This window comes from Cricetulus griseus, assembly GCF_003668045.3.
Source record: "Cricetulus griseus strain 17A/GY chromosome 1 unlocalized genomic scaffold, alternate assembly CriGri-PICRH-1.0 chr1_0, whole genome shotgun sequence".
Classification (NCBI taxonomy): Eukaryota; Metazoa; Chordata; class Mammalia; order Rodentia; family Cricetidae; genus Cricetulus; species Cricetulus griseus.
In genome coordinates, this window is record NW_023276806.1 from 86727867 (window position 1) to 86752860 (window position 24994).

Sequence of the window (24994 nt, forward strand, 5' to 3'; positions counted from 1 at the left end):
CTGTAGCAGCTTTATAAGGTTCTAGAAGTAATTGCATAGAATCCTCAAAAGGAGATAGGTTGGTAGGGATTTTACCAGGATTCATGAATCTGAAGGGTTCTCTGGCCTTTCCCTTGCAAGAGAGAGAATGGACAGATCTCACTTCTTTTCCAGATTTGTGGTTCTCTCCTATGATAGTCCTACCATGTGTGTCCAACAGATAGCCCATAGGCCATACATATCGCAGAAGATCTATGAATGCACAAAATCCCAACTTACTGAAAATATTATGAACTCTCTCATTTTTGTATTTTTTCTGATAACTTGATTGCTCAGCTCTTCAGTATGAATTTTGTAGATGACAGCTTTATGTAGCAATGTCAAGAGTTGATATATGCATGTAGCCATCATATATATATGTCTACCTGGAGAAGCCAGATAATACATGTTTGTATGCTTGTGTTTCAATAGGGTAGAAAATTGAACAAACTCAGATTTGTCATATCGTTTCTTCCTCAGTTTCATAGTTGAAAAAACTAAAACCCGGAGAGATGAATGCATTTAGCATTTCTTACAATCCGTGGGACACCAAAGCTTGCAGCACCAGTAGAGTTTACTTCTAACAATATTAACTATTGCTGTTTTCATAGCAGCCTCTGAAAATGACTTCATTAGTCTAGATGAAGAACAGAAAAAGTGTGGATTTGCTTCAGAACAACTCTTAAACTTCAATTAGAGGACACAAGTTATCTTTTATAAAACATTTTATTTACAGTCGACTTTTACAAAAATAAAATTAATACAAACCCATTTCACAATATAAGTTACACAACTCTCTCTCCCAAATGGAACATTGAATTATAACACATAAGCTACATTTATGTTTGTTAATAAGTCACTTTGTGGTATAAATATGTTTTTCTCATCATCCATTTTGTCACAAGGTACACCATGAAGAATGAACAATGGGCAACAGTGCTTGTTTTTGTTATTCTTCCAGTATAAAAATGTCTCTGGCCAAAACAAAATTAACCAAAGAAAAGGAACACAATTGTCCTTCTGTTCTAAATCCAGTCTTGCTCAGTTATCTGAGGGTTTATCTGACAGAGGCAGACATTAATCTGAAAGCACCACAAGCAGAAGGCTTAGTAACAATGTCCCCAAGCCTTGTCCTAGGCCTTTTCCTTCAACTGTTTATTCAGTATTTTGCCAAGATAAATAAAGACGATCTCAAGCCTCTCCTTCATTAGTCTCAAGTGTTCGTATTACGCACCGAAGTTTTTAGACTTTCCCAACAGGCATATATTTAAAGTGTGAGTCTCCTTTGGCTTCAAGTAGAGTTTCACAACACTTAAGAAACATACTGCGCTCCTCCGTGTGGCTGAATTTCTGTTACTCCCCACCCGACGATGTTTCCCCTGATGTGGCAAGACTCGACTCCTCCACTCTCCCTTATCTCCTCCTCGCTGAGAACACGATCCCAGATATTGAAGCCCGTGATTCTTCCAGAAAACGCTAATGTTTCATCAAAGCCCCCGCCTACACAGCAACCATTCTTTTCTTGGCCAATCTGTAGGATTCCGCCCTCAGGAACAGAGTGAAGCATGGCCATCTCCACAGTGGTAGCCACCCTCTCCCCATTTACCCACAAGGACATACTCCCCTGCTCTGAACTCCAAGTACCACAGAGGTGGGTCCACCTCCCCAGGGAAACCACAATGTCTGCAGTTAGCTTATTCTCCTTTCCACCCACCACAAACACTAGGGACTGGGAGCTGAGGTACAACTGGATCTCATAGGGATTCCACTTTGTGCCATAAGAAAACAGGATGGTTTTGTTTAAGACATCTGTGGCTTTGACCCAAATGCAAGTACTAAAAGATTCAAGCTTCATTGGTCTTACAGGATGCACGCTTCCAAAAATCTTCTTGGACCGCATCGGGAATAAAATCGCTGTTTCACAACCTGGAGTGGCAAAGAAAGAAAACGAGAAAAACGTTGATTCATTCTGAGTTATTTTGGTATTTGGTTATGTTAACTTAAGCATGTTAACTATACCAGATAACTATATACAGTAATGTGTTATGACTCATGGGGCCTCCAGTTTGATCTCTACACAGCAAGGAGAATAAAAGTGAAGAAGAGTTACTTGGCTTATTCAGTGAAGCAATCATTTATGCAAACAGAAGTAAAGTGCCAACTCAACCCATAGACACCAAAAACCATGTTGAATAGCCATCTCCCTTTCAATCCCCTTTTCAGTTTTACTGTTTTTTATTATTATTGAATCACAATGAGTTAACTTTGGAGGACTCTATTTTTTTCCAAGGATTTAAAATCCATCCATTTCCTTCTTACCCTTTCCATGATCCTAAAACAATAAACCAATGAAACTCGATGGCCCTAGCTAATTCTAGGTAGTCATTATCAGCATGATTTTTAGTATAGTGATGTCACCAGGGAATGCATTTGCATGTACCACATGATCTTGGATATTGGTAATTTTGTAGAGTTTATACAAAAGTACTTTGTTCTTTTACTATTATTTTTGGCTTTTTGAAGTAAGCCTTTATATAGCCTAAGCTGACCTCACGCTGGGCATATAGCTAACAGTAACGTTGAACTACTGATTCCCCTGTCCCACTTCCAAAGGTCTGAACTTATTGGCGCACACCACCAGTGCCAGCTTGCAAACCACACTTTGACAGTAAGCAAAGTATACTAATGATGGGTAATGTTTATCAGGGACTCATCATGTCTCAGATGGTGTTCTAATCACTTTGTTCATCATCTTAGCACTTCCTCCTACTTGCTTTTAAAGTTCCCCTACTCCCACTTTATAGGTGAGAAAATTGAATCAAAAACAACTTACCTATGTTTCTACAGTTGATAAATTTTAAACTCAGGTTTTATTTTGGGTGATCTGTTTGTAGATGGCCAACACATTATATTATCTTTTAATAGAAGCCTTGGATTCAGAGTAATTTATTGCTATTGAGTACTAGTCAATTTTTGATGAAGCGTATAATCTCACCAGCCTTTAGGGTTGTCTATATTTAAAGTGTGTGTATGGGTAAGGAGGGGGCTCGTCTTTAAGTCTGTAAGTTACAAATATACAGCCAATCAAATCTGGGCAGGCCAAGGATATACTTTAAAACTTAGTTACACCACTATAGAAAACCCTTTCAAAAGAGGGGATTCTTCCGAAGGATTTTCTAAGAGGTTGTGTTTCTGCTGAGAAGATTCAGAAGACAGGGGACTTTTGAACATGGGGATGAGGACACATTACTCCCACCTCTACTGATCTCAAGTCTGTGTCAGCAACTAAGATGCCAAGGTGAAGACCTGAGAGATACTAAAGCCTTTGACCAGATGGGCTCTGCTTTGTGTTATATCTGAAAACACTAACTTAGGCTGGATTTTCACTTTATAATAACCCAAAGGAGACACTGGCCTAGTCAACCCCACCCCCACAAGCATTTAAAGGCTAACTGGTGAATCAATAGAACTTGTGGGCACCAAATGTCCTTTAAAGTGGAAATTCCTGCAAGTGGCTCTGAGCTAGGCTCTGTCCAGAAAACATCAAACAAACATAGACCATATCTTTTTGTAATAGTTAAAGAAAATACTGAAATGTAAGAAAATTCCAAAGAGCAACCACAATAGCAATGCCCCCAAATAATAGCATCACTTGAAAATTCTTATCATCCATGAAAAAAATTAATGAGGCGTTTTCAAGGTGGAATTATTTTTCTAGCCACAACAATTAAATCAAATGATTGTGGAAACAAAAGATTACTATTTGTGTGCATCTGAAATCTCCTGGCCTCTGTAAATTTAAATAAAGTGCTGTTCAAGAGGGTGTCCACTGCAATCTAATTATCAGCCTTCCTGTTTAAATACAGCCAGGAAGTGAGGATTGCATTCCACACCTACCCAGGACTATGTCTGGGAGACCCACTGTAGGCTGCAGCAGCTACTTGAGTTCATGCTGGAAAGTAATGTAGGCAGATTTTGTGGGATTCTTTTACAGAACAGTGATTGAGTCTCTGGGGACCTCTTTGAAATGTCAGTAACTCTCTCATGAAATGGCTTTTCACTAATAAGTCTTTGTAATTATATTATCAAAGACCAAGTGAAATGAAAACCAGGTTCTTAGGAGGCAGACCACAGCATGATTAGGAATCTTCTGGGAGCCAAGTTGGCAGGACAGCAAGAGAGGACAAATCAAAGGCTGTATGGGAAAGTGTTATTGGGTATAATAAGCATCAACAGTTTAGAATTGGGAAACGTATACATCCCTCTTCTAGCATAGGTGAGGGTACAAATTAGAGTAACTCTTCCTTGTGGAGGAGTACTTTTATCTACATGACTTTACCCAGTTTGCAAAACAAAAACATCCATGTGTTTATTACATTTGTCGAAGAATTACCACACTGAGGGTTTGCTTTAGATTTGACTTAAGGCTTTTTTCTCTGAAGACTTACTTAGGTTTAAGACCATAGCCTCCATATTGACAAACAGTCCTCAAATATTTAGAAAGGACTGATGGTAGCATGGGTTCTGTAAAGGAATGGACCGTGCACTGGAGAGTCCTTCCTCTTACCTCATTAGTTGGAAATACACAAAAGAATGGCATTGTTTGGCATTGTTTCTGAGATTCATGAGAAGCACAGGGGATGTTTTTCTACATAGGGCACTAATTTCCTAGAGTAATCAACACCACTGGAACCTCAGAAATTTGACATAAGAGGCATATTCCTGGGCAGTAATGTCCTGCTTCTTTAACTTTAAAAGCATACCGTTGGAGGCCCTCATCAGTTGGGAATCTTAAGGAGTGTGGACTTTGACAAGCTGCATAGTCTTCTACAGTCCGGTTCTTGTGTGGACCTGCGGTCTAGATGGAGATGTCATCTACACCCTGGACTCCTGTTCCTGACTTCACGGAATTTACTCCAAACCCCACACCCCTTGACCTTTACTGTGCAATTAACTGGACTGAGGAAACCCTGGCAGAATTCTGCTGACTCTGCAGGAGATCCAATTAGGCTCAAGTCAGCTCACAAGAAGCAGAGGGGGAGGAGTCCGCAGAGAGGCTGGCAAAGTAGTTGAAGTAAACCCCGGCCCTGAAATAGTGTAGGAAACCAGAGCTCGCCTAAAGGCAGAGACCGGATAAAATTAGAAGACGTGGAAATCCCTAACGGAGGGACTCGGGATTATAATATCTGGTCAGATCCGGTATCAGGGACCTCTGACGTCTACTTCCAGATTGGTGGTTAAACCCCCAACTTTGCTAGGTCTGGGATATACTTTTTAAAGGCAATGTGTGTTATATCTGAGCTTTGTGAGCATGGATATGAAAAATTCCGGAGTTCCGCGTGTGAGGGCCCTCACTGAAGCGTACCTGGTGTGATTAAGTACGGTGGGCTCTAGGGACAAAGCCGACGGTGGGCTCTGCACCCGTTGCTTACCTGCGGGCAGCCAGCGGCGGGCGAGCCAGCTCTGCACCGCACTCAGGTCGGCACGCGTCCTTTGCAGTTCCTCCAGCACTGCACCCAGGCCGGGCACTGTGGCCTCGGGCCGCCGCGCCTCCGCGTCCTCCAGGCGTGCCAGCCTGCGGCTCACGTCACGGCTCTCCTGCAGCAGCGGCTCCAGGACCCGCGCCAGCCTGGCGTCCGTAGGGCCCCCTGCAGCACATGGCCTCGCCATGCCGCCCGCCAGCCGGCCCAGCTCGGCCCGCAGCCGCTGCAGCTCGCCGCGGAGGACGTCGTCGGTGGCCTGCAGCAACATGCCCTCCCGCATCTGTGAGTTCTCCAGCATGATGAACAGCTTGTCCCACTCCGAATGCTCCGGGCGGCAGTCGCATGGCGTGGCTAGAGCGCGGGACACACACAACTTTACCAGCCTACCCGGCCGGTGGGTTGCACCCTCAGTGACCTCAAGTTTAAGCCTGTCCCCAACAACCCTCCTCCTTCTAAGGATAGCGCTGAAAACAGCGTGCGTATAAACTTCTCAAAAAAATTGACACAGTAACCATTCTTTACCTGCAAGTTTAACCTAACTGGAGAACTGCCATCGCTGTAGCTAAAAACAGTTCAAAAGCAGCGATTTCATCTAGTCTAACTCATTATATACGTTGCAAAAAAATTTAAAACCTCTGACTTTTCTCACTTTTACAAAACAAAATACGATTTTAGCTTGCTTCATTGGCTACTAAGTATATTATGTTATTTGCAGCCCCAAAAAGTGGGTTATGTAGTTGCCGTGACTGAGAGAGTTAAAATAAACTTACGGTCCTCGGTGGGATGAAGTCCGTTGTCTATTTCGTTGTCCAAATGCACATACATGAGCTCATAGTCATCCGAGGTCTCAGCCAACACTGCACACCAGAAAGCACAAAGAAGAATCGCAGGGAGATGCATTGCTGGAGAGACGAAGTTTGCTCCGCAGCTGCGGTAGGGGAGGAAGCGAGGCTCTCCAGTGAACCGAATTTGAGCCCGGGAGAGATAGAGTGAGGCAGGAGCGAAGCCCTTAATAAAGGCTCCAAAGCCTGAACTGGGATGAATGAGTAATGCCGGTGGCAAAGCGCGGGGGAGTTCCCCTGGATTTGGGGGAGGGGGTTGGGTGGGAGGACAAGGGAGCCGAAGAGGTTGCACAATGTTAAACCGCAAAAGTCCACACTGTAGGCAGATTAATTAGAAGGGGGGGGCGGGGAAACAGGACTTTGCTGGTCCTTATGAAGATCATTAGCCACTGAAGCCTGAATTGGTAGCACTACTGGGGGTGGAAACACAGAGGTGCAAGGCAAGTGATCGTTTTGGCACTTTGTGTGAGCTTTCACTAGTCCACAAACCCTTCCTTACGTTATAGAAAACTTTTTTTTTTCACTTTCCTTTTGGACACTTTCTCAAGTCCAAGCTATAGAAAATGATTCTGTGACTTCAAGATAACCTGACACATTAAGAATTTCTATGTTTTTAGAAGTCAAACCCATTCTGGCTTCCTTGTCTTTACTCCTCTGGAATTGCAACTAACAAATACAGTACAACTAAGTAAACCTCTAATAAAAGGGGAAACTGGGAGGGATTGGAGATATGTTGGAGATATGTTGACTTCAGGACCTTGGAGATATATATATATATATTATATATATATATATATATAATGGAGATATATATCATTGGGTGGACATATCCTATAAAACTCAGAGGCAAAGATCCTGTTTTAAATTTAAATTAGTGACTCCTGGTGTGTGTGTGTGTGTGTGTGTGTGTGTGTGTGTGAGAGAGAGAGAGAGAGAGAGAGAGAGAGCACTGAAAAATCCCACCTGCGTGAAATACCTAGATAGGTGTTGATATCATAATAGTAGTGATAAAAAACTTGAAATATTCAGATGAACTCTAAATAAAGCAACAATATACAGTGGCCAAAGTTCTAAAAGGAACAAAGCCCAGAGGGTCAGCTCCTGAGCTGATACCAGTCCCTAGTCCCCAGTCCCCAGTCCCCAGTCCCCAGATGAGATGGCTTTCCCCGACTGAATGCCACCAGACCCCTAAGAGTTTGTAAGTAGGGGCCTGCCCTCACGCATCTGGAGTGCACATCCATATACCAACCACCTTGGTAAAAATGAATTCACAGTTAAACATATCTCAACATCTGAAGGAATAGTACATCATAAATAAGAATCAACAGAAAGTCAAAAGGCATTAAGCCCCTGCTCGTGTCACTTATTTGAAATAACACCTAAAAATGAGTATGTTTGAAACCATTTTTAAGGCCTACAAGAAAGAAATGACAATATGAGACAATAGGATATTTTTTAAAGGGCAGTGTGGAAAGCTCAGTCAGTAAAGTGCTTCTCTCAGAAGGATGGCGACCCAAGTTTGGTTTCCAGAATCCACATTTAAAAGCCTGGTGTGGTGATGCATCATCTTAATGCCACTGCTGGGGGGAGGACCCTGGAGCTCTCTGGCCAGACAGCTAAGCCTACTGGGCAAGTTCAGGCCAACGAGAGGCCCTGTCTCAAAAATGAGTGTGGAAGAGCTAGATAAAAATGCCTATTGCTCTTTCAAAGACCAGGATTAGTCCCCAGGATGCATATCAGTCACCTCACAGCCCTCTACTCCAGTTCCAGGGCATCCAAATGTCCTTTGACCTCCTCAGGTACATGTGGTACACATAAACTTATGCTGGCACACAGAGAGACGTAAAAATAAGTAAATCTTTTTAAAATGTGTAAGATAACTGCAATCACACCAGAGGTTGACTTCAAAGGCTTCCGTGGGTACATATGCCTATGTAAGAATGCATCTACAGGAGACACACACACACTCAAAGGCTGTTGAGGGAAAAGCTGAATATGTTAAAGAACTGTTAGTGATTCCCATAATTCTTAAAATGTGAGTTAAAATTCTTTAAGAAAAGATCAGGAATGGATAAAATGGCAATTTCGGCTAAAGTAAAAGTGCTAATGAATTTAGAAGATAGATAACTGTATCAATATAAAATGTAAAAGACTATGAATGGCCAAATCACAATAGAGGAAATGACTTGCCACAAAAGTGTGTGTGTGTGTGGCTGCTCTTGGCTACCACTAAGTCCCAGTATTGGGTGAAAGCCTGGAGATTTGGATGAATGACAAGAAGCCTGGTTTACTTTTTGAGAGAATGTCTCTCACCTTTATTGTGGAGCAGCCTTATATACAAACTTACAAAAACCCCAGGTCAAATGGTTCACAACAAGATATTGATCCTAGTGGGGTGAGGTCAGGAAAACAGGAGGTACCGGTTGTTATGCTGGAAAACAACTCTTAGATACCCCGTGGGGTCTGGGTCCCAATATGCATGTGTGTCACAATAAAAAAAAAAACTGAAAATGAAAAAAAAAAGAGATACAATCTTACACTCCATCAAATTAGCAAAAGGCAAGGAGAGCCAATGTGTGAAGATCAAGCATAGCAAAGAAAAGAGCAGCAGACACCCTCTCATTGCTGATTGGAAGTATAAGCTTCTACAAGCTTGGTACCAAAGATGTCTGTGTGCCAGTCCTTGTAACCTGTGATCACTATTCTATATTGCTGCCTTTCAGATAGAATTAAAGTTAGTACATAAAACAAGGAAAAACCCTTGATTATTTAGGGGTTCCTAAAAGTCAAAGAGGGTACACAAGCAAAGTGGGTCATTGGATAAAAGCTCCTGCTATGAAAGCCTGATGACTTGAGTTCAATCCTTACAGCATATGCTGGAAGGAGAGAATCAACTCCTGAAAGCTGTCCTCTGACATTTGCATACATGTCACGGTACACACATTCATATCTCCTGCACACATGCACACATGTAATAAATAAAATGTTTTAAAAGAAAGTGAAAAAGGGAGGAAGAAGGCAGAATTAGATGAAGAATGATGGTGACAGAAAGAAGCAAGATAATAGAGTCACCAAGTTTCTAGTTTTGAAGATGATGGAAAGGTCCTCCAACCAGCAAATACACACCAGACTCTAGAACAATGGTTCTCAACCTGTGGATTGTGACTCCTTTGGGAGTCCAAGGACCCTGCACAAGAGTTGCTTAAGACCATCCAAAAATACATTTTTACATTACAATTCATAATAGTAGCAAAATTACAGTTCTGAAGTAGCAGTGAAATAATTTTATAGTTGGGGGGTCACCACCACATGAGGAACTATATTAAAGGTCACAGCCTTTGGAAGATTGAGAACTACTGTTCTAGAAGCTAGAAGAGCCAAAGAAATGGTTCTGGAGACCCTGAAAAGACTGTTGTGGCCTTGCCTATATCTTTAGCATCATGACATTCATGTCAGGCTTCTGAAAGCAGAAGACAGCAAATATGAGTGATTCCAGGCCCTTTCCTGATGATTTCTTCTGGGAGCTAGAGAAAACGATGTCTTTCAGTCATAGAGGACATTAACACATGGGTGCCCCTGGATAAAAGAGCAAGCAGGGAGAATAAAGATAAGAGGTCAGTTTGAGTGAAAACCAGCATAAAGTTGCGTAGAATAAAATAGTTTGCCCTGGGTTCTGTATATAATGAACCTATTCATGTAAAATTATAAGGCGGGCAAACAAGATGTCTATTGATGCACATGTGTAAATAAAGTATAAAACATTTACAACAATGAGAAATACTAACTTCAGGGTGATGATTGCCTCTGAGGCGAGAAAGCAATTGGTCAGAAAGCATTTGTGGCACAAGGTGAAGTTTTGCTAAAGCTGGGGGCACTCCATTGTTCCTTTTATCATGACTTATGCTTACCCTTGGGTGTGAAACATTTAGTATTAAAAGGAATATATTTATTTATGAATGGAATTTTTACAAGATTTCTACATCCAGATTTCTTCATCAGTTTCTAACTTTAAAAATAAGTTATTTTGCACTTACTTTTGTGTTTATTTTATTGAAATTGAAGTCAGTTGAAAATGACTCATCTAGGGATTTCCCCTCCAAAGCACCCATGTCCTTTGTTGGAGATGATACTAAAAAGTCATACAGCCGTTTCTGTGCCAGATTCTAGCTACAGTCCCATTCAGTGTGACTCTTCCCATCAGCGGCCAGGGTGCATCCACAGCTCAGTGTTATGACCTAATGTGTTCTGCATCAATTATGTATTGAATTAGAAATTCCTAGATTTAAGGAGGAACTCTATATAATTATTAATAAGCAGAAACCAAACAACATTGTTTTTCAACATTAAATTATTGAAAATAGTTATGGGAACAATTTCTTTTTAAAAAATTATTTCATTATACACCAACACACACACATACACACACACACGGGTGTTTTGTCTGCAAGCACATGCCAAGTGCCTGTGGAAGCCAGGAGAGGGTGTTGGGTCCACTGTAACTGGAGTTATGGATGGTTGTGAGCTACCATGTAGGAGCTGGGATTCAAACCCCAGTTCTCTGGAAGAGCAACCAGTGCTCTTAAATGCTGAGCCATCTCTCTATCCCAGGAAAAACTTCCTTATGTTTTAGTTTTTAGTTTCGGTTTGAGACAAGATCCTGCTATGTAGCCCAAGCTTGTTTTGAATTCATTATGTAGGCCAAATGGGCTCAAACTTGTGGTTGTCCTCTGTCTCAATCTCCAAAGTACAAATTATTTTTTAAAAATTAAAATTATTTCCAAAATCTTTTATTTTGCTAAGATATGTTTGAAACTAATTCTATGAAAAAGCAGTTCCCAATTTTTATTACCCAGGTATATTGTTTGTCCATTTTAACAGAATATAAATACTGATATTCACTGAAATCTAGTTGCAGAGAAGGAGGACTGATGAGCAAAGGGGTCAAGACCAGGCTGGTGAAACCTACAGAAACAGCTGACCTGAACAAGGGAGAGCCCTTGGTTCCCAGACTGACAGCTGGGAAACCAGCATGGGATTGATCCAGACCCCCTGAATGTGGGTGTCAGTGAGGAGACCTCGGAAATCTATGGGGCCCCTTGGAATGGATCAGTTCTCATCCCTAGCATAGGAATGGACTTTGGGAGCCCATCCCACATGGAGGGATATTCCCTGAGCCTAGACACAAGGGGGTGGCCTAGGCCCTATTCCAAAAAATAAGACAGACTTTGAAGACCCTCCTATGGAAGGCCTCACCCTCCCTTGGGAGCAGAAAGGGTATGGGATAGGTAGGGTGTTATTTGGGGGGGGAGCAAGGGAGGAGGGGAGAGAGAGGGACTGGGGATTGACATGTAAAATAAGCTTCTTTCTAATTAAAATAAAAAAACTAAAAATAAATAAATAAATACTGATATTCTAGAAATCCGAGCTTTCTTTCCTTAATGTTCATAATTAAATGTCTTTTATGGTCAGCGTGTCCCCAAGACTTAAATGAAGGTTTACATGTGTGTAGCTTCTGCCTGTTTGATTCTTTCTGTGTATTTTTTTCTGTGAATAAAGCTAACTTTGCAGTGTAAGTAAACCACAAACAGGCTTGGGGTAAATGTGGCCATCTGAAGAGTACTTGCCTGCCTGGCATGTGTAAGGTTCAATCGCAGCACCACTGCCACAACAAAAATTATAAATAGGATCAAGAAATTGTTCTTCTAAAATCCAGATTCTCTGAGACACTTAAATAAGTGTTCGACAGGATTTTGAGGTGGGGGGGGCAGGGAGGGAAGCCTATAACATAAAGTGATAAGCAGCTGTTTACCACGTGTTGTTGCTGTTAAGTCCCTATGGCTTATGAAATGGTTTTTCTTCAGGTTTTGCCATTTTAAATCCTGTTGTCACATATGTCTTTGAGGCAAATCACATGTGACAAACAAGCAGAGTGTAAATTCCCCTTGAAATAGTGCAGAAACTGAGGATCTAAATTTGCATTGCTACCTTTTAAGCTATTCATAAACTAAAGCACAGTTTCCATATGTCCATTGTCTAAACCGTGCCCCCCACCCCTCAGGAATGTGAGCACATTCCTCTGAAAAGTTTTTTTGGTTCAGCTTCATTTAGATTCATGCTTATAACACTGCTCACTTTTCATTTCAATGGCATCCAAGTGTTGCTCATCATCAGGAATTCTTTATCAGAACTGTCTCCTTAAGGTGTGGTCTGGTTACTATCAAGTGTGCTTCTAACCCCCATGGAGCATTACTCAGGGAAAAAAAAGTTAGATAATAATGCTGGTTATGTCAAACAAACAAAAAAATACCCCCCCTTGTGAAATCAGTTGAAATTGTGCTTTAGTGACTATTTTTTTTTTCAGAATGAGCTATTCTGTTTATTTTACCAGAACATGTGGCTGTTGACTGCACTGTTTAAGTGCAAAGATTATTACACTGACAATGATGTTATTTCTATTGCTTTGAGGTTGATCAAGTCACTGTTGCCTTTATTGTTCCCCCAATAGGAAATGCCATGCTGTTGAGGGTGTTACCTGCTGTGTATGAAAAGCAGCCTCAACCAATCAACAGACACCTGGCAGAACTCCTGGCCTTGATGTCTCAATTGGAACAGACAGAACAGTACCATCTCCTACGGCTTTTGCATGTAGCAGCAAAGAGAAAAGATGTGGAGGTAAAAAATGCACTGCATATATTTGATATACACTGTATAGTATGCGCACTCGCTGTGATGGCCCACACAGTCAGATTTAGTTCTGGATAATTTGAGCAGGATTAATGAGCTTAGGGTTTCCTTGCACATACATATATAATCAAAAGCATCTATCTGCTTATTATACACTTGTACAAGAGGAGAGACAGAGAGAGAGAGAGAGAGAGAGAGAGAGAGAGAGAGAGAGAGTTGGCTCATGCCACTATAAAGGTTGTTGTCTGTTCTAGAGACCCAGAAAAGCTGGGGGCATAGTTCTGATTCATATTGTCTAAGCCTCAATATGAGCAAATACCAATACTCTAGCATGAGACATCACATAGCCTGTGAATTCTCTCTTCCTTTCCCCTTTCCCTTTGTTTAAGTCCTCAACAGATTAGCTGATAACTCCATAGTGAAAGGGAAATTTCCTTTACCCAGTCTACCTCTTTAAATGTTATTCTCACCCAAAAGTATTTTCACAGACAGCCTGAAATGTTTAACAAGCATCTGGGCACCCTGTTATCCAATCAAATGGACACAAAATTACCCATCACAGTCACATGGATAAAATGCAACAAGCGTGACTCTGTAGCCATTGCAGGGTAACTTCAATGCAACTTAAACTTTAGAACTTATAGTTCTAAGAATCTATATTCTCACAAGCAGAGCCAAGAGAAAGATTTACACATGAGTTGATTCGTGAGTAAATGTGTCCAGAGTAGGAGCAAAAGGTCACTCTCTAGATACCAAATAGTTGTCATTCTTTATATCCAAGTAGCATACTGACGATATGGATGCTTGCAATTAGCAAACCACAGTAGTTTTGAAGGGACCAGCTGCCCCTTTCAGCAGCCATGACAGTAGCATGTGCTTGCCATGACCTTGCCTTGGTCACTAAGAAGTCAGATGCCTGCCTCGTGGCAAGGAACCAATCAGAAGTTAGCTGGTGGCTCTATGCTTTATGGCTCTGGGTGTGCTTTACAGACAAGTGCACAGGGATCTTTGAACCACCTAATAACCAGCTCATTGAATGGGCCCAGTGCCATGCTTTGTTCACTGCTGTCATTGCTTTAGAAAAACAGCGTAAATGCAGTGATTTAAAACTACATAGATGGGCTTGGGGTTTTTCAGGCCAAAGGCCACAGTGGGTCAGGAGGGCTAATTCCCCCTGCAGGCTCTAAAAATGAGTCTATTCCTTTGCCTTTTCTGGCTTCCAGGGGTCATTGGCTTCCCGGACACAAAATCCACATCACTCTTGCCTCTCCTTTTCTCCCCATATCTTCTCAGACACTGGTCCACCCCCAGTGTCTTCTACAGACCATTATAATTCCATTGGGACCACCCATGTAATCCAAGGGAATCTCCTCATCTCAAGATCACATCTGCACAGTTGATCACATCTGGTTCTCTTTGCCATATAAGGTAGCATACTCACAGGCTATCATAAGAAAAGGCTTATGAGTCCTCTATAGGAATCCATTGTCATGAGTCCTCTATAGGAAGCCATTGTTAAGATTACCAGGGGAGGGGGTGTTTAGAAGACAAGGAACCCCGTGTGACTAAAAGGCTAAACATAGTGTTCATTTTATCTGTGGCCTGGGAACTAAAACAAAACAAATGTGATTTCTAGACGATGGTTCTAGAGAGACTAACTTGATCTATATCAACTCATCCCCCACGGGGTGAGGACTGACCATGAAGGGGAGCAAAGCCAGTGCAGGCTCAGTTATAGGATAAGGGAAGAGAAAATGCCCTGAAGTTACCCACCCCAACCAATGCAAAGAGGTCCAAGAGTGAGGATGACTCCACATGTGGCATTCACAGAGGTTATGTCCAAATAATACAGCTGTCAAGAGGCTCAGAAAGGGGCTTATGAATCCAGTTAGTTAGTTCTCATAACCTCTTGGCCTCAAAACTTCAAAAAGATAGTCTGTGTGGCCCACTGGTGGGTATTATCTTGTGGGTAGTGGGCATCCACACACAGATTGTTTTCCTTCTGGAAGGTTCTTACCCCACAACTCTGACCCTTCTTGGCTAGCTATTCCTGTCATCTAGACAGACACTAAAAGTGTCAAAACTTTCTCAGAATCCCTTTCCCCCAGTTCCTGGTCCCTTGCTCCTCTAAAGCACCCTAAGACAAGAAGATTATCTGGCTCTGGTACCACCATGCTTACTGTTGGTCACAGCCAACAGAGGATCCCATGGCTGGTTTAGCACCTGGTATACAGTAGTCCTTTCATGGATATTTCTCACATGGAGAAGCTAAACTTAATTCCTAAATTTGCAGTCCTTTTCGCATCTAGTACCTCACTTAATCCTATAACTTACTCTATAATGTATTAATTTTCCTCCATCTTACTTGATCAAAACAGATGCCTGGAGGAGTGAACTTGCTTGATATCACACACCTAGTGAAGAATAAGAAAGGTCCAAGGTTTTGAAGCCAGGCTGTCTGAGTTGTACCTTCTTCCTCTCTTGGCCTAGGCAGCTGACCCTGGAGAAGGGTACAAAGGAGGATAGTTTTCTCATTGACAGTCACAGTGATAGAGGATGCTGAGAGTGGATGAGCTCATTTATAAATGTAGCAGCCCCTGGGTGGGTGGTTTGCACACACTCTCCCACTTTGTCCCACACAGCAAGATTTTTATAGTTTATTAAAATGTAGATCACTCACAGCGATGTGGAGTGGCTTGGTGAGGTGACTTTTTACACTGGCCTCATCCTGATCAGCCCCTCAAGGTCCTGTCTCCCTCTCTAAATCATAGTGAAACTGCCCTTCCTAAGGTCACCACATCCAGATAATCTGAATTGACATGTGTCATGGTTCCAAAGCCTCGCTGATAAGGCCAAGCTGTAACTTAAATCTGATATGATTTTTTTGACACCAAAAAGAAAAAAGAGTGAGTCTGGAGGCCCATGGCTTCTGAAGCAGATGGAGTTCCAGGGGATGCATCAGAATGTGTGGGAAAGATGACAAGAGATAGAAGGGAAGTGACTGAGAAACAGGCTCTGCATGAGGTCACTGGTTCCCAGTGTGGACCCCAGAACGGAGAGTACTAGGCCTTGGAGGCACTTAGAGTGACTGGGTGGACTTCACTGTACCCAGATATTAAGTGGTAGAAGAGGTTGTGAGAAGGAACTGCCAAGCCCAGCTGGTTCCATCCCTTCTTGTCATGTGAAAGTGTCCCCTTTTTATTTATTCTTTTTTTATTAATTCAAGTTAGGGAACAAGCTTGTTTCACATGTAAGTCCCTTCTCCCTCTCCCTCCCTTCACCCCTATCCCTCCTCCCCTACCCCCAAAATACCCCACATCCCATCCACCCACCACTCCCCAGGCAGGGTAGGGCCTTCAAACGGGGGCTCAGCAAAGTCCACCAAATCCTCCTGTGCTGGGCCTAGGCCCTTCCCCATGTGTCAAGGGCCAGAGTGTATCCCTTCACGTGGGATGGGCTCTCAAAGTCCCTTCTTACACCAGGGAAAAATGCTAATCCACTTCCAAAGGCTTCCTGGAGTGCAGAGTCCTCCTTATTGGCATCCATGTTCAGGGTTGCCCCTTCATTTTTTTTTCTTGTGGTCCTCTTAGAACTGTCACTGCCATAAGTGGGGACAAACAGAATGCTCACTTTACCTCCTCTCCTATGTTCCCTCCTCATTAGACAGTATTCAGGGGCATGATCACGGTGAGTGGTTTTACAGAGAGGTCTAGAAAGCACGAGCAACCAGGAATGTAGACTGCATTTCAACTTAATTCTAATCCACTTGCTTCCAGATGAAATAAGCAGGTGGATGTGGAGAAGTGTGGAGAAGTTTTAGGCTTGTCATATGTCACATGGAGGATGTGATGGTTTGGGTTGGAAATGTCCCTCACATGCTCATAATGCTGCAGGTATAGATCACTAAGGACAACAGACCTTTGGGGAGTTACATCTGCCTCAAGGTCTTCCATGATGTGAGAAATCCCCAACAGGGACAGAGCTTCCCAAAAGATGTTGCCCACACCATGATGCTCTGAAATCCTTGAAACCACGAGCTGAACCATCCTTTCTGGCCTTAGTTGCTTCTTTTGGGGTTTCTTGTTGAAGAAAAATAACTGGAACAGAGGTTATTAGTGATATCTATAATCAGTGCAGTCACCTGTAATATTTCTTGGGTTTCTGCTTGACTGGTTGGTTTTTTTTTTTTTTGTTTGGTCATTGAATGCTACCATTTTCACCACCTACCCTCTGTCACCAGTGAGAATGTGAGTCGCAGGACTGGTCAGTAGTAGGCCTTGAAAAACTATTCCTCAGATTATCATATAACTCAGGGATTAAGTGTTTGCCTAGTTAGCCCTTTCCTCCCTGTTAAAGCAGCACCCTGGAGACTCCCATTCAAGACTCTGTAGAGATAGACATTTCTCTACATATGAAATCTTAGAATCATAAAATCTTAGAATCAACACATCTGTAAGCTCTAAAATGCAGACATGTGGCCAGGCACATCTATCCTTCATCATTGACACTGGGCATCTTTCTTTACAGGGCACTATTCTTCCAAGATAGAGAGGCAGTTCCTGGCTAGTGACTCATGGTCAGCATCTCCAGGGGAACCTCAGGATCCATTTATAGGAAAAGTCTGTGTGGTCAGTTTTCCAAGTTGCCTTTATAAGAATAAAGTCAGTGTTTTCTTGGCTGCTGTGGGACATCCTGCATTCTAGCTAGCAAACCAAACATAATTTATTAATGTGTATGCATACATGTTATTAGCCCCAGGCATGGGCTTCTGGCCCCAGGCATGCAAAGATGAGTGACAGAGAGTGGCAAGTGGAACTCCCCCTCCTCAGTGTTCCCTCAGAGGAATTGATTTCTCGGTCTCATCCTGAAAGGAGACTCATTTCCTGGGTTTCACACAACAGAGTAGAACATTCCTCTTCTCCTGCCAAATCTTACAACACCTAACACATCATCCACCAGGCCAGTCGCCAGGCCCACAATGCTCAGGGGCCACTCTGCATAAATACTTGAAGTCATTTACAAAACATGAGAAGATGGAGCAATGGGATATATAGACCATTCAGAGACAATCTGCAGAACAGAGCCTGTTTTCCAGAACATCTGTGTGGAGGAAAAAAGTAGTAACCAAAAAGAGTGGCAATCAGTTTTGTAGATTCATAAAAATTAATGAAGTCTGGATGCTAGCTAAGCTAACTAAAATAGAAATTTTGCCTGAGGACAAATTTAAGTGGTAGAATACACACACACACACACACACACACACACACACACACACACACACACACACACACACACACACATTTGCCTTCTATTCTATACACAGGTCTTGAGATGTCATTTACTACCAATCAAACAGGGCATAATTTTCCGATGACCTATTCTTTTTTTTATGATTCAAAGCAATTTTATTGAGCTATACGTTTTTTCTCACTTCCCTACCCTCTTCCCCTCTTCCCTTCCACCCTCCTCTCTACCCCCATGCTTTCAGTTGACTCATGAGATCTTGTGTTTTTCCCTTTCCTAGGTGGATCCATATATGTCTCTCTTAGGTCCTCTTTGTTACCTAGGTTCTCTGAGGTTGTGGCTTATAAGCTGGTTGTCCTTTGCTTTATGTCTAATATCCACTTATGAGTGAGTACATATTTATGTTTCTGGGTCTGGGTTATCTCACTCAGGATGGCTTTTTCTAGTTCTGTCCATTTGCCTGCAAATTTCAAGATGTCATTGTTTTCTACTGCTGAGTAATACCACATTGTGTAAATGTACCACATTTTCCTTATCCATTCTTCAGTTGAGGGGCATATATGTTATTTCCAGGATCTGGCTATTATGAATAATGCTGCTGTGAACATAGTTGAGCAAATGTCCTTGTGATGTGAGTGTGCATCCTTTGGGTATATTCCCAAAAGTGGTATTGCTGGGTCTTGAGGTAGATTGATTCCCAATTTTCTGGGAAACCACCATACTGATTTCCAAAGTGGCTATTCAAGTTTGTACTCCTACCAGTAGTGGAGGAGTGTTCCCCTTACTCCACATCCTCTTCAGCATAAACTGTCATTAGACTTTGACATGATCTTGGCCATTCTGATAGGTATAAGATCTTATCTCAGAGTTGTTTTCATTTGCATTTCTCTGATGACTGAGGATGTTGAGCATTTCCTTAAATACCTTTCATCCATTTGAGATTCCTCTGTTAAGGGTTCTCTGTTTAGATCTATGCAATGACCCTATTCTTAAGGTGCCCTTGGCTTTGGGGAGAGGTATACACTCTGTGATGAGGCCAACATTATGAACTATGGGGGATATAAAAAGAAGAGCCTAGTGTCCAGGAAGAACCAGAGAACCCACCACTGAGATTATACCCCAGCTGTTTGCTTTAGAGAGTTCTGTTCAAGTCCTCTCCCCCATGCTGCCCTTGCACTGTAGTTTAAACCCTCACTAATCACAGCACAGGACACTAGGGTCTTGGAAGTTTTCTAGACACCTTGAGCCTTCCTCTGTATTTCTGCAGGACAGGCTCATGTCATCACAAGCTGCTTCAAAGCTATAACTAATTGTAGCCCTTCTGAGTACCTTGCTTCCTTATCTTACCAAAAAATCAGGATTCAGGAATTGATAAAGATAAATGAGTTTGTTTACAGTTTGGGCCAGAATGAAAGAGAAAAAATTCTTTGTTCTCTCCAGCTTTCCTATTTTGGTTGTATAATTTATAGACGGCAAAGCACAACAAAAGCCAGAAAGTGCACATAAGTAGATTTAGCTGTGAGCTAAGCTGTCAGAGCTGTGAGAAATTTTCCTGAGGGGAATCCCCTCCTGGAAACAGAGCTTCAAGCTATTCTTATCCTTCACATATTATTTGGAGGAATTTTAATTTTTTTAGGGTCCATGTCACACTGTTAGGTGACCTCATATTCCTGAGAAGTGACTTAAATGACCCAGAGATAGCCACAGGCAGAACAAGGCAAGGGCAGAAAAGAGAGGGTTGGGGTCATCTATCCCTACTTCCTCTACACAGGCCAGCGATTGCAAGTTGAAATGAAGCATCACAGATTGTTACAAGGTTTGTTTATCAGGTAGGAGGATAGCAAAGTGCTGCTGAATATTTGGATGTGTGATGTGCACGGACTCTCTTGGTACTCTAGTCCCAGGTCCTCTGTCTATAGGGCAGGCAGAAGGAAAACTCAAATGTAAAAGCAGTTGCTTCCTCTGTCAAACCACTGAAGCAGTCAGTATCAAGAAGCTCACCTATGGGGAAGAAGCAGAAGAAACTCCCCTAAGTGAAGACCCTGCAAGACCACAACTTGGGCTTCAGGCCTTGGGCTGTTAGAGAGTCTTTGAAAGTCTCTAAGGGAAGCTTGATGTCATCAGATTGGGGTTTTAGGACAAGGTACATTGGAGGCATCCAAGAGACTAAGCCAAAGGGACAAAGGAGGCCATGGGGGAATTCTTTCCCCCATGGGGACAAGGAGGTGACAGCCATGCCAGCTTCCTCTCTGCCTGCAATCTGCGCTGCCTCTGACTATTCTGCTCTCAGCAGAGATAGAACTTGCTCCCAGACATGAAGTCAACCCAACAAGTTGGCAGTAGAGACACAGGCCCTGTGTGTGGAAAATAAAATTCCTCCTGACAGGGCATCACTTTGCTTTCAGTGTGTGGGACAAACTCCAAAATATCATTCTTTTCTATCACCATCATAATAAACTTGGTATAATAGGAATTCACAGCAAAATACTGAGCTTTTATTTCATGTGTTTACAGTATTCAAGATGGCTCTCCTCTCTGGGCCTTCTATGGAGTCATCTGCATCTGTCCCCCTCAGGGAGGCAAAGAATTCATTTGCTTGGTGCCTGCCTGCTTTCTGCTTCCTTTCTTCCTTCCTTTCTTTTGTCCTTCCTTCCTTCTTTCCTTCCTTCCTTCCTTTATGCTTTTGCTTTTCTTTTTCTTCTTTTCTCCTTGTGTCCGTCCTCATTTCTTTCTTTTCCTTTTTCCTTGTCAGGCTTGGGCTGTGCGACTGAGATTTAAATTAAAACTCAAAACTGGCATGTGAAGAACCATGTGTCGCAAAGACTTCTTGTTCCAGGAACAGGACCTGAAGGTCAAGGGCTAGGAAATGGAGTTTTCTGAAAGGGGCAGGAAATGTGTGAGCATTTTTCATTTCCAAATGCCTCAGGTCAGGTATGTTGCCCTGACCCAGTATAGTTGGCTGACATTTTTGCTGTATGTGCCAGGGACTTCTCATGGTGTCTCCTGAGGATATGTAATCCCTCCATAACGCATGGGCAGCATTAATAGAACTATAGATGTGTAACTTTTTGGGAACTAGACATGCTCTCTCCTCTCACAGTACTTAAATGACTACGAAGTTTAAATCTACCTGTAGGGTGATTTCAGTTATCTCAAGACTACACTTGGTTTGCCCCTGTTTGAATTCTATGTATGGCTCCCTTCCAATGTCTGTATGTATTAGTGACTTTATTTCACAGAAAGTCACACTTTCTAATAAGAATTTTTTAATTCTTGCATTCGTAAAGCAATAATAATATGGTGGAAATCATTTTGCATTAAAATGATATGTTATCATGACATACTCTGGTAGAACTGGAGCTCAAGAACAAGTGAGGAGTCTTCCCGCTTTCTTGCCTCCACTATGAAGCATTGCTAAATGGAATTCTCCCAAACAAGAGGCTTAGGAAACTCAACAAGGGTCTCTTACTCACTGACTGTCCTTCTGCTGCAACTCTGCTGGTTGGTGAAGAATGCAGCCTTCTGGAGGTTGATGCGAATGCAGCATTTTGGTGGCTGGTGAAGAATGCCACATTCTGGTGGTTAGTGAGGAATGCAGTATTCTCGTAGCCTATCAAAGTTTGGTTTGGGCATCAGCAGCAAGAGAACTTTCTGGACTTCACTTTTCAATAGGAGAGCATGACTTAAAAGGAAAGCAGACTCAGCTGCAGATGGTTTTATTGTATATTTTAGATTCCAAAGTCTGTGGATTTTACCATGGGATTAGTAATCCCAGGATGTGTTGCCTGCTGGTTTAATACTTAATAGGTTGCTGTCCATATGCCTGTAATCCCAGCACTTAGGAGGCTGAGGAAGGAGGAATATTTTAAATTGAGTCCAGCCTATGCTATGCATGAGACTGTCACAGCAAAGTTTTCTTTTGAAAGTGATTCTGATTTGATTAATGTTTCTCTTGTCTTTTCTTTCTCCTTTCCTCCTCTCCTCTCCCCTTGCAGGTGGTTCAGAAATGTATCCCTTTCCTCATCAGGCATTTGAAGGAATCAACCCATAATGACTTCATCCTAAACATCCTCATAGAAATAGCAGGCTATGAGCCACTGACCTTGAGCGGTTTTCTGCCAATGCTGAAGGAGATTGGGGAGAGATTCCCCTACCTCACTGGACAAATAGCTAGGATCTTTGGTGCTGTTGGACATGCAGATGAAGTAAGTTTGGCCTCTCTCTCTCTCTCTCTCTCTCTCTCTCTCTCTCTCTCTCTCTCTCTCTCTCTTCTTTTTCCTTCTCTCTTTTCTTTTCTCCTGCCTCCCTTCCTTTCTCTACTTCTCTCCATCCTTCTCTCCCTTCCTCCTTCCTTCCTTTTATCCTTAATTCCTTCTATTCTTCCTTCCTTCCTTCCTCTCCATCTCCCTGAGTTATTTAGAAATACCTCTAACCTCCAAAGTTGTCCAGGACTTCTGAGGGTTTCCATATCTCTTTTGAAACTTTTGTATCACCATGGCTTCTGGATCAAGGTAGCAAGGGTCTGTGGAAAGTTCCAGAATTGATAATTTCATTGCTAGTGTGTCTCTTGAGGTAGAAGGAGGGCTAAAATGGAAGAAGTTTTTTGACATATTCTAGACCACTGTGTAATGCCAACAGGCCTTAGCGGAGGTTCCTCACATTCTCTAATTGCACCTGTGCTAAACCTGGAGCCTGTGAGCAGAGTTAGGTCTCAGAGACACCCATCCCGAGAACCCACCCATAACTACCACGTCATAGAGTGCTCTGAGCACTGTGCGTGATGTTGTTTGAGAAAGATAAACATCTGTGGTTGTTTAAAAGTTCTGGTATAAATATTTGCATAAGGGAGTCTTGCAAGAGGGGTGGAACACCATCAGAGGTGTGGGCATCTAGCAGTTCAGATTTTAAAGGCTGTGCATATGAAAGTACATACACGTTGTGTCTCTTATGACTTTACATAGTGGTTCAGAGTTCTTATTTATCTATTAAAATAGAAGTAAATGTATAACGGAGAAAGTTTTCACTTAGCCAACTTACATACAACTTTCAATTAACTATAAAATTGCCCTATATTTTTTTAAGAAATACCATAGTTCATCTAAGTTTAATGTCTTGATTCTGTATAAGATAAACTTAAAACTCAGAGTGGGTCTGGAGAGATGGCTTAGTCACTAAGAACACGGGCTGTTCTTCCAGAAGACCCAGGTCAGATTCCCAGCACCCACATGACAGCTCACAAACCATCCATTACTCCAGGTCCAGGAGATCTGCCACCTTTTTCTGTCTGAATCTGCTGAACTTGTAGTTTATTGCAAAGGCCAGCAAGTTATTAAAATTATTAAAAAGGCTTATGATTCAAAAGCCTTTCCTTAACTTTAAAGTTGGTATTTTAACTCATTCTGAAGTTTATGTGCTCAGGAATAAGCAGCAAGTTATTGCTGAGTTTGAGTGAATTTGTTCTTCCCAATAAAGAAAAGCTTGTAGTACAACACTGTCAAAGGCTAGCGCCAAGGAGCTGGGTGGATCTGCCTGTGCCTTTCTATCCAAATACTTTGCAAAAAGAAACAAGGCCTTTCACTGAGGCACAAGGAGAGTTAGCTTGAGGGCTGGCGTCTGGTACAGAATCTTGGGCACCTATGAGAGTATAATATAGAGGGAGAAGCAAGGACTTTGCTCTAAACAAAACTCTACCTACTGCATTCTGTGGAGGACTCTTTTGGCACATGGGAGATTCGTGGTCTGTGGTAACAAATGAAACATGACATGATGGTGGGTGTTCACTATAGGACAGCCACATGACTTCTGAAAGCCCTGGCTCTTTGAGCCTCTCCTTTATCCTATGTTTGATCTTATTTAAAAATTAACTTAATTGGAATTTTTCTCCTTGACATCCAAGTAAACATTTCTGATGTGTTCAGGAGTTGAATCAGGGACTCAAAAGATTATAGAAACACAGAAATGTCAAACCAAATTCTGGATCTTGTTCCAAATTTTGAGATGTGCAAACTGGAGCTGAGTGGAGGGAGCCTCCTGTTAACTGTCTGAATTCCAGCAAATGCTTCTTGAAAGTATGTAGTCATCAGCCTGAGATGGCCATGGGGTAGAGCCGAGCATTATTAATTGGCTCATGTCTCACCCTCTGTGTCTGCATGAAGCCAGGCATAAGATCATAGATGGCTGTGATGGCTGTGATGGCTGTGATGTGATTTAACAGATGTGATTGTCTGTTAAATCATGGTCCATCTGGGCAGGCAAACTATTTCAACAGCTTGGTAGCAGCATCAAAATTTTGCCATCTGTATTGACCGGCATGGGAAAGTTGTATGCATACAACAAAACACAAAATCCTACAATACCTATTTCCCCTACCCCACAAAATTAACTCAGAAATCTTTTTTTGTCCAAATTAAAAGGGAGCCACACTAAATTGCTTTGTCATGCTTTGGTCATTGTGGGATGCCATATAATGACTGGTAGACCATTTTCACACATGTGCTTGCATCTGAAGCACAATTATTGCACAGAGAGTTCAAATGGAAGGGGCAATGCTTCGGGGCCAGCCCTATTCCATCTAGTAAAGGTCACATTAGTTCTCCATCACTTGGGGATCTACCCTCCTATTTAGGGATGCTCAGCTGAAGTAAATACACACATAGGAAATAGTAATTTAATAGACTCATCCTAACCATAGCAAAAGATATAAGGAAGCTTTTTCCGTTCTCA

At 42.2% G+C, this 24994-nt stretch overlaps 2 protein-coding genes across 3 annotated transcripts in view; one reads left to right on the forward strand and one right to left on the reverse strand.

The window, feature by feature from the left end:
• Positions 1–24994, forward strand: part of Veph1 (ventricular zone expressed PH domain containing 1) — a 197341-nt gene that overhangs the window by 34385 nt on the left and 137962 nt on the right. For both annotated transcript variants that reach the window (XM_035451715.1, XM_035451716.1), the window contains exons 4-5: positions 12849–13015; positions 22267–22476. In XM_035451715.1, coding sequence (XP_035307606.1) covers positions 12849–13015; positions 22267–22476 — 377 coding nt within the window. The remainder of the gene's footprint in view (positions 1–12848; positions 13016–22266; positions 22477–24994) is intronic.
• On the reverse strand, positions 726–6584 carry Ptx3 (pentraxin 3). The gene is made up of 3 exons (XM_027391745.2): positions 6272–6584; positions 5451–5852; positions 726–1944 (listed from the first exon to the last, which is right to left on the reverse strand). Exons 1-3 carry the CDS (start codon positions 6399–6401, stop codon positions 1331–1333), a joined length of 1146 nt encoding a protein of 381 aa, XP_027247546.1. The 5' UTR covers positions 6402–6584; the 3' UTR covers positions 726–1330.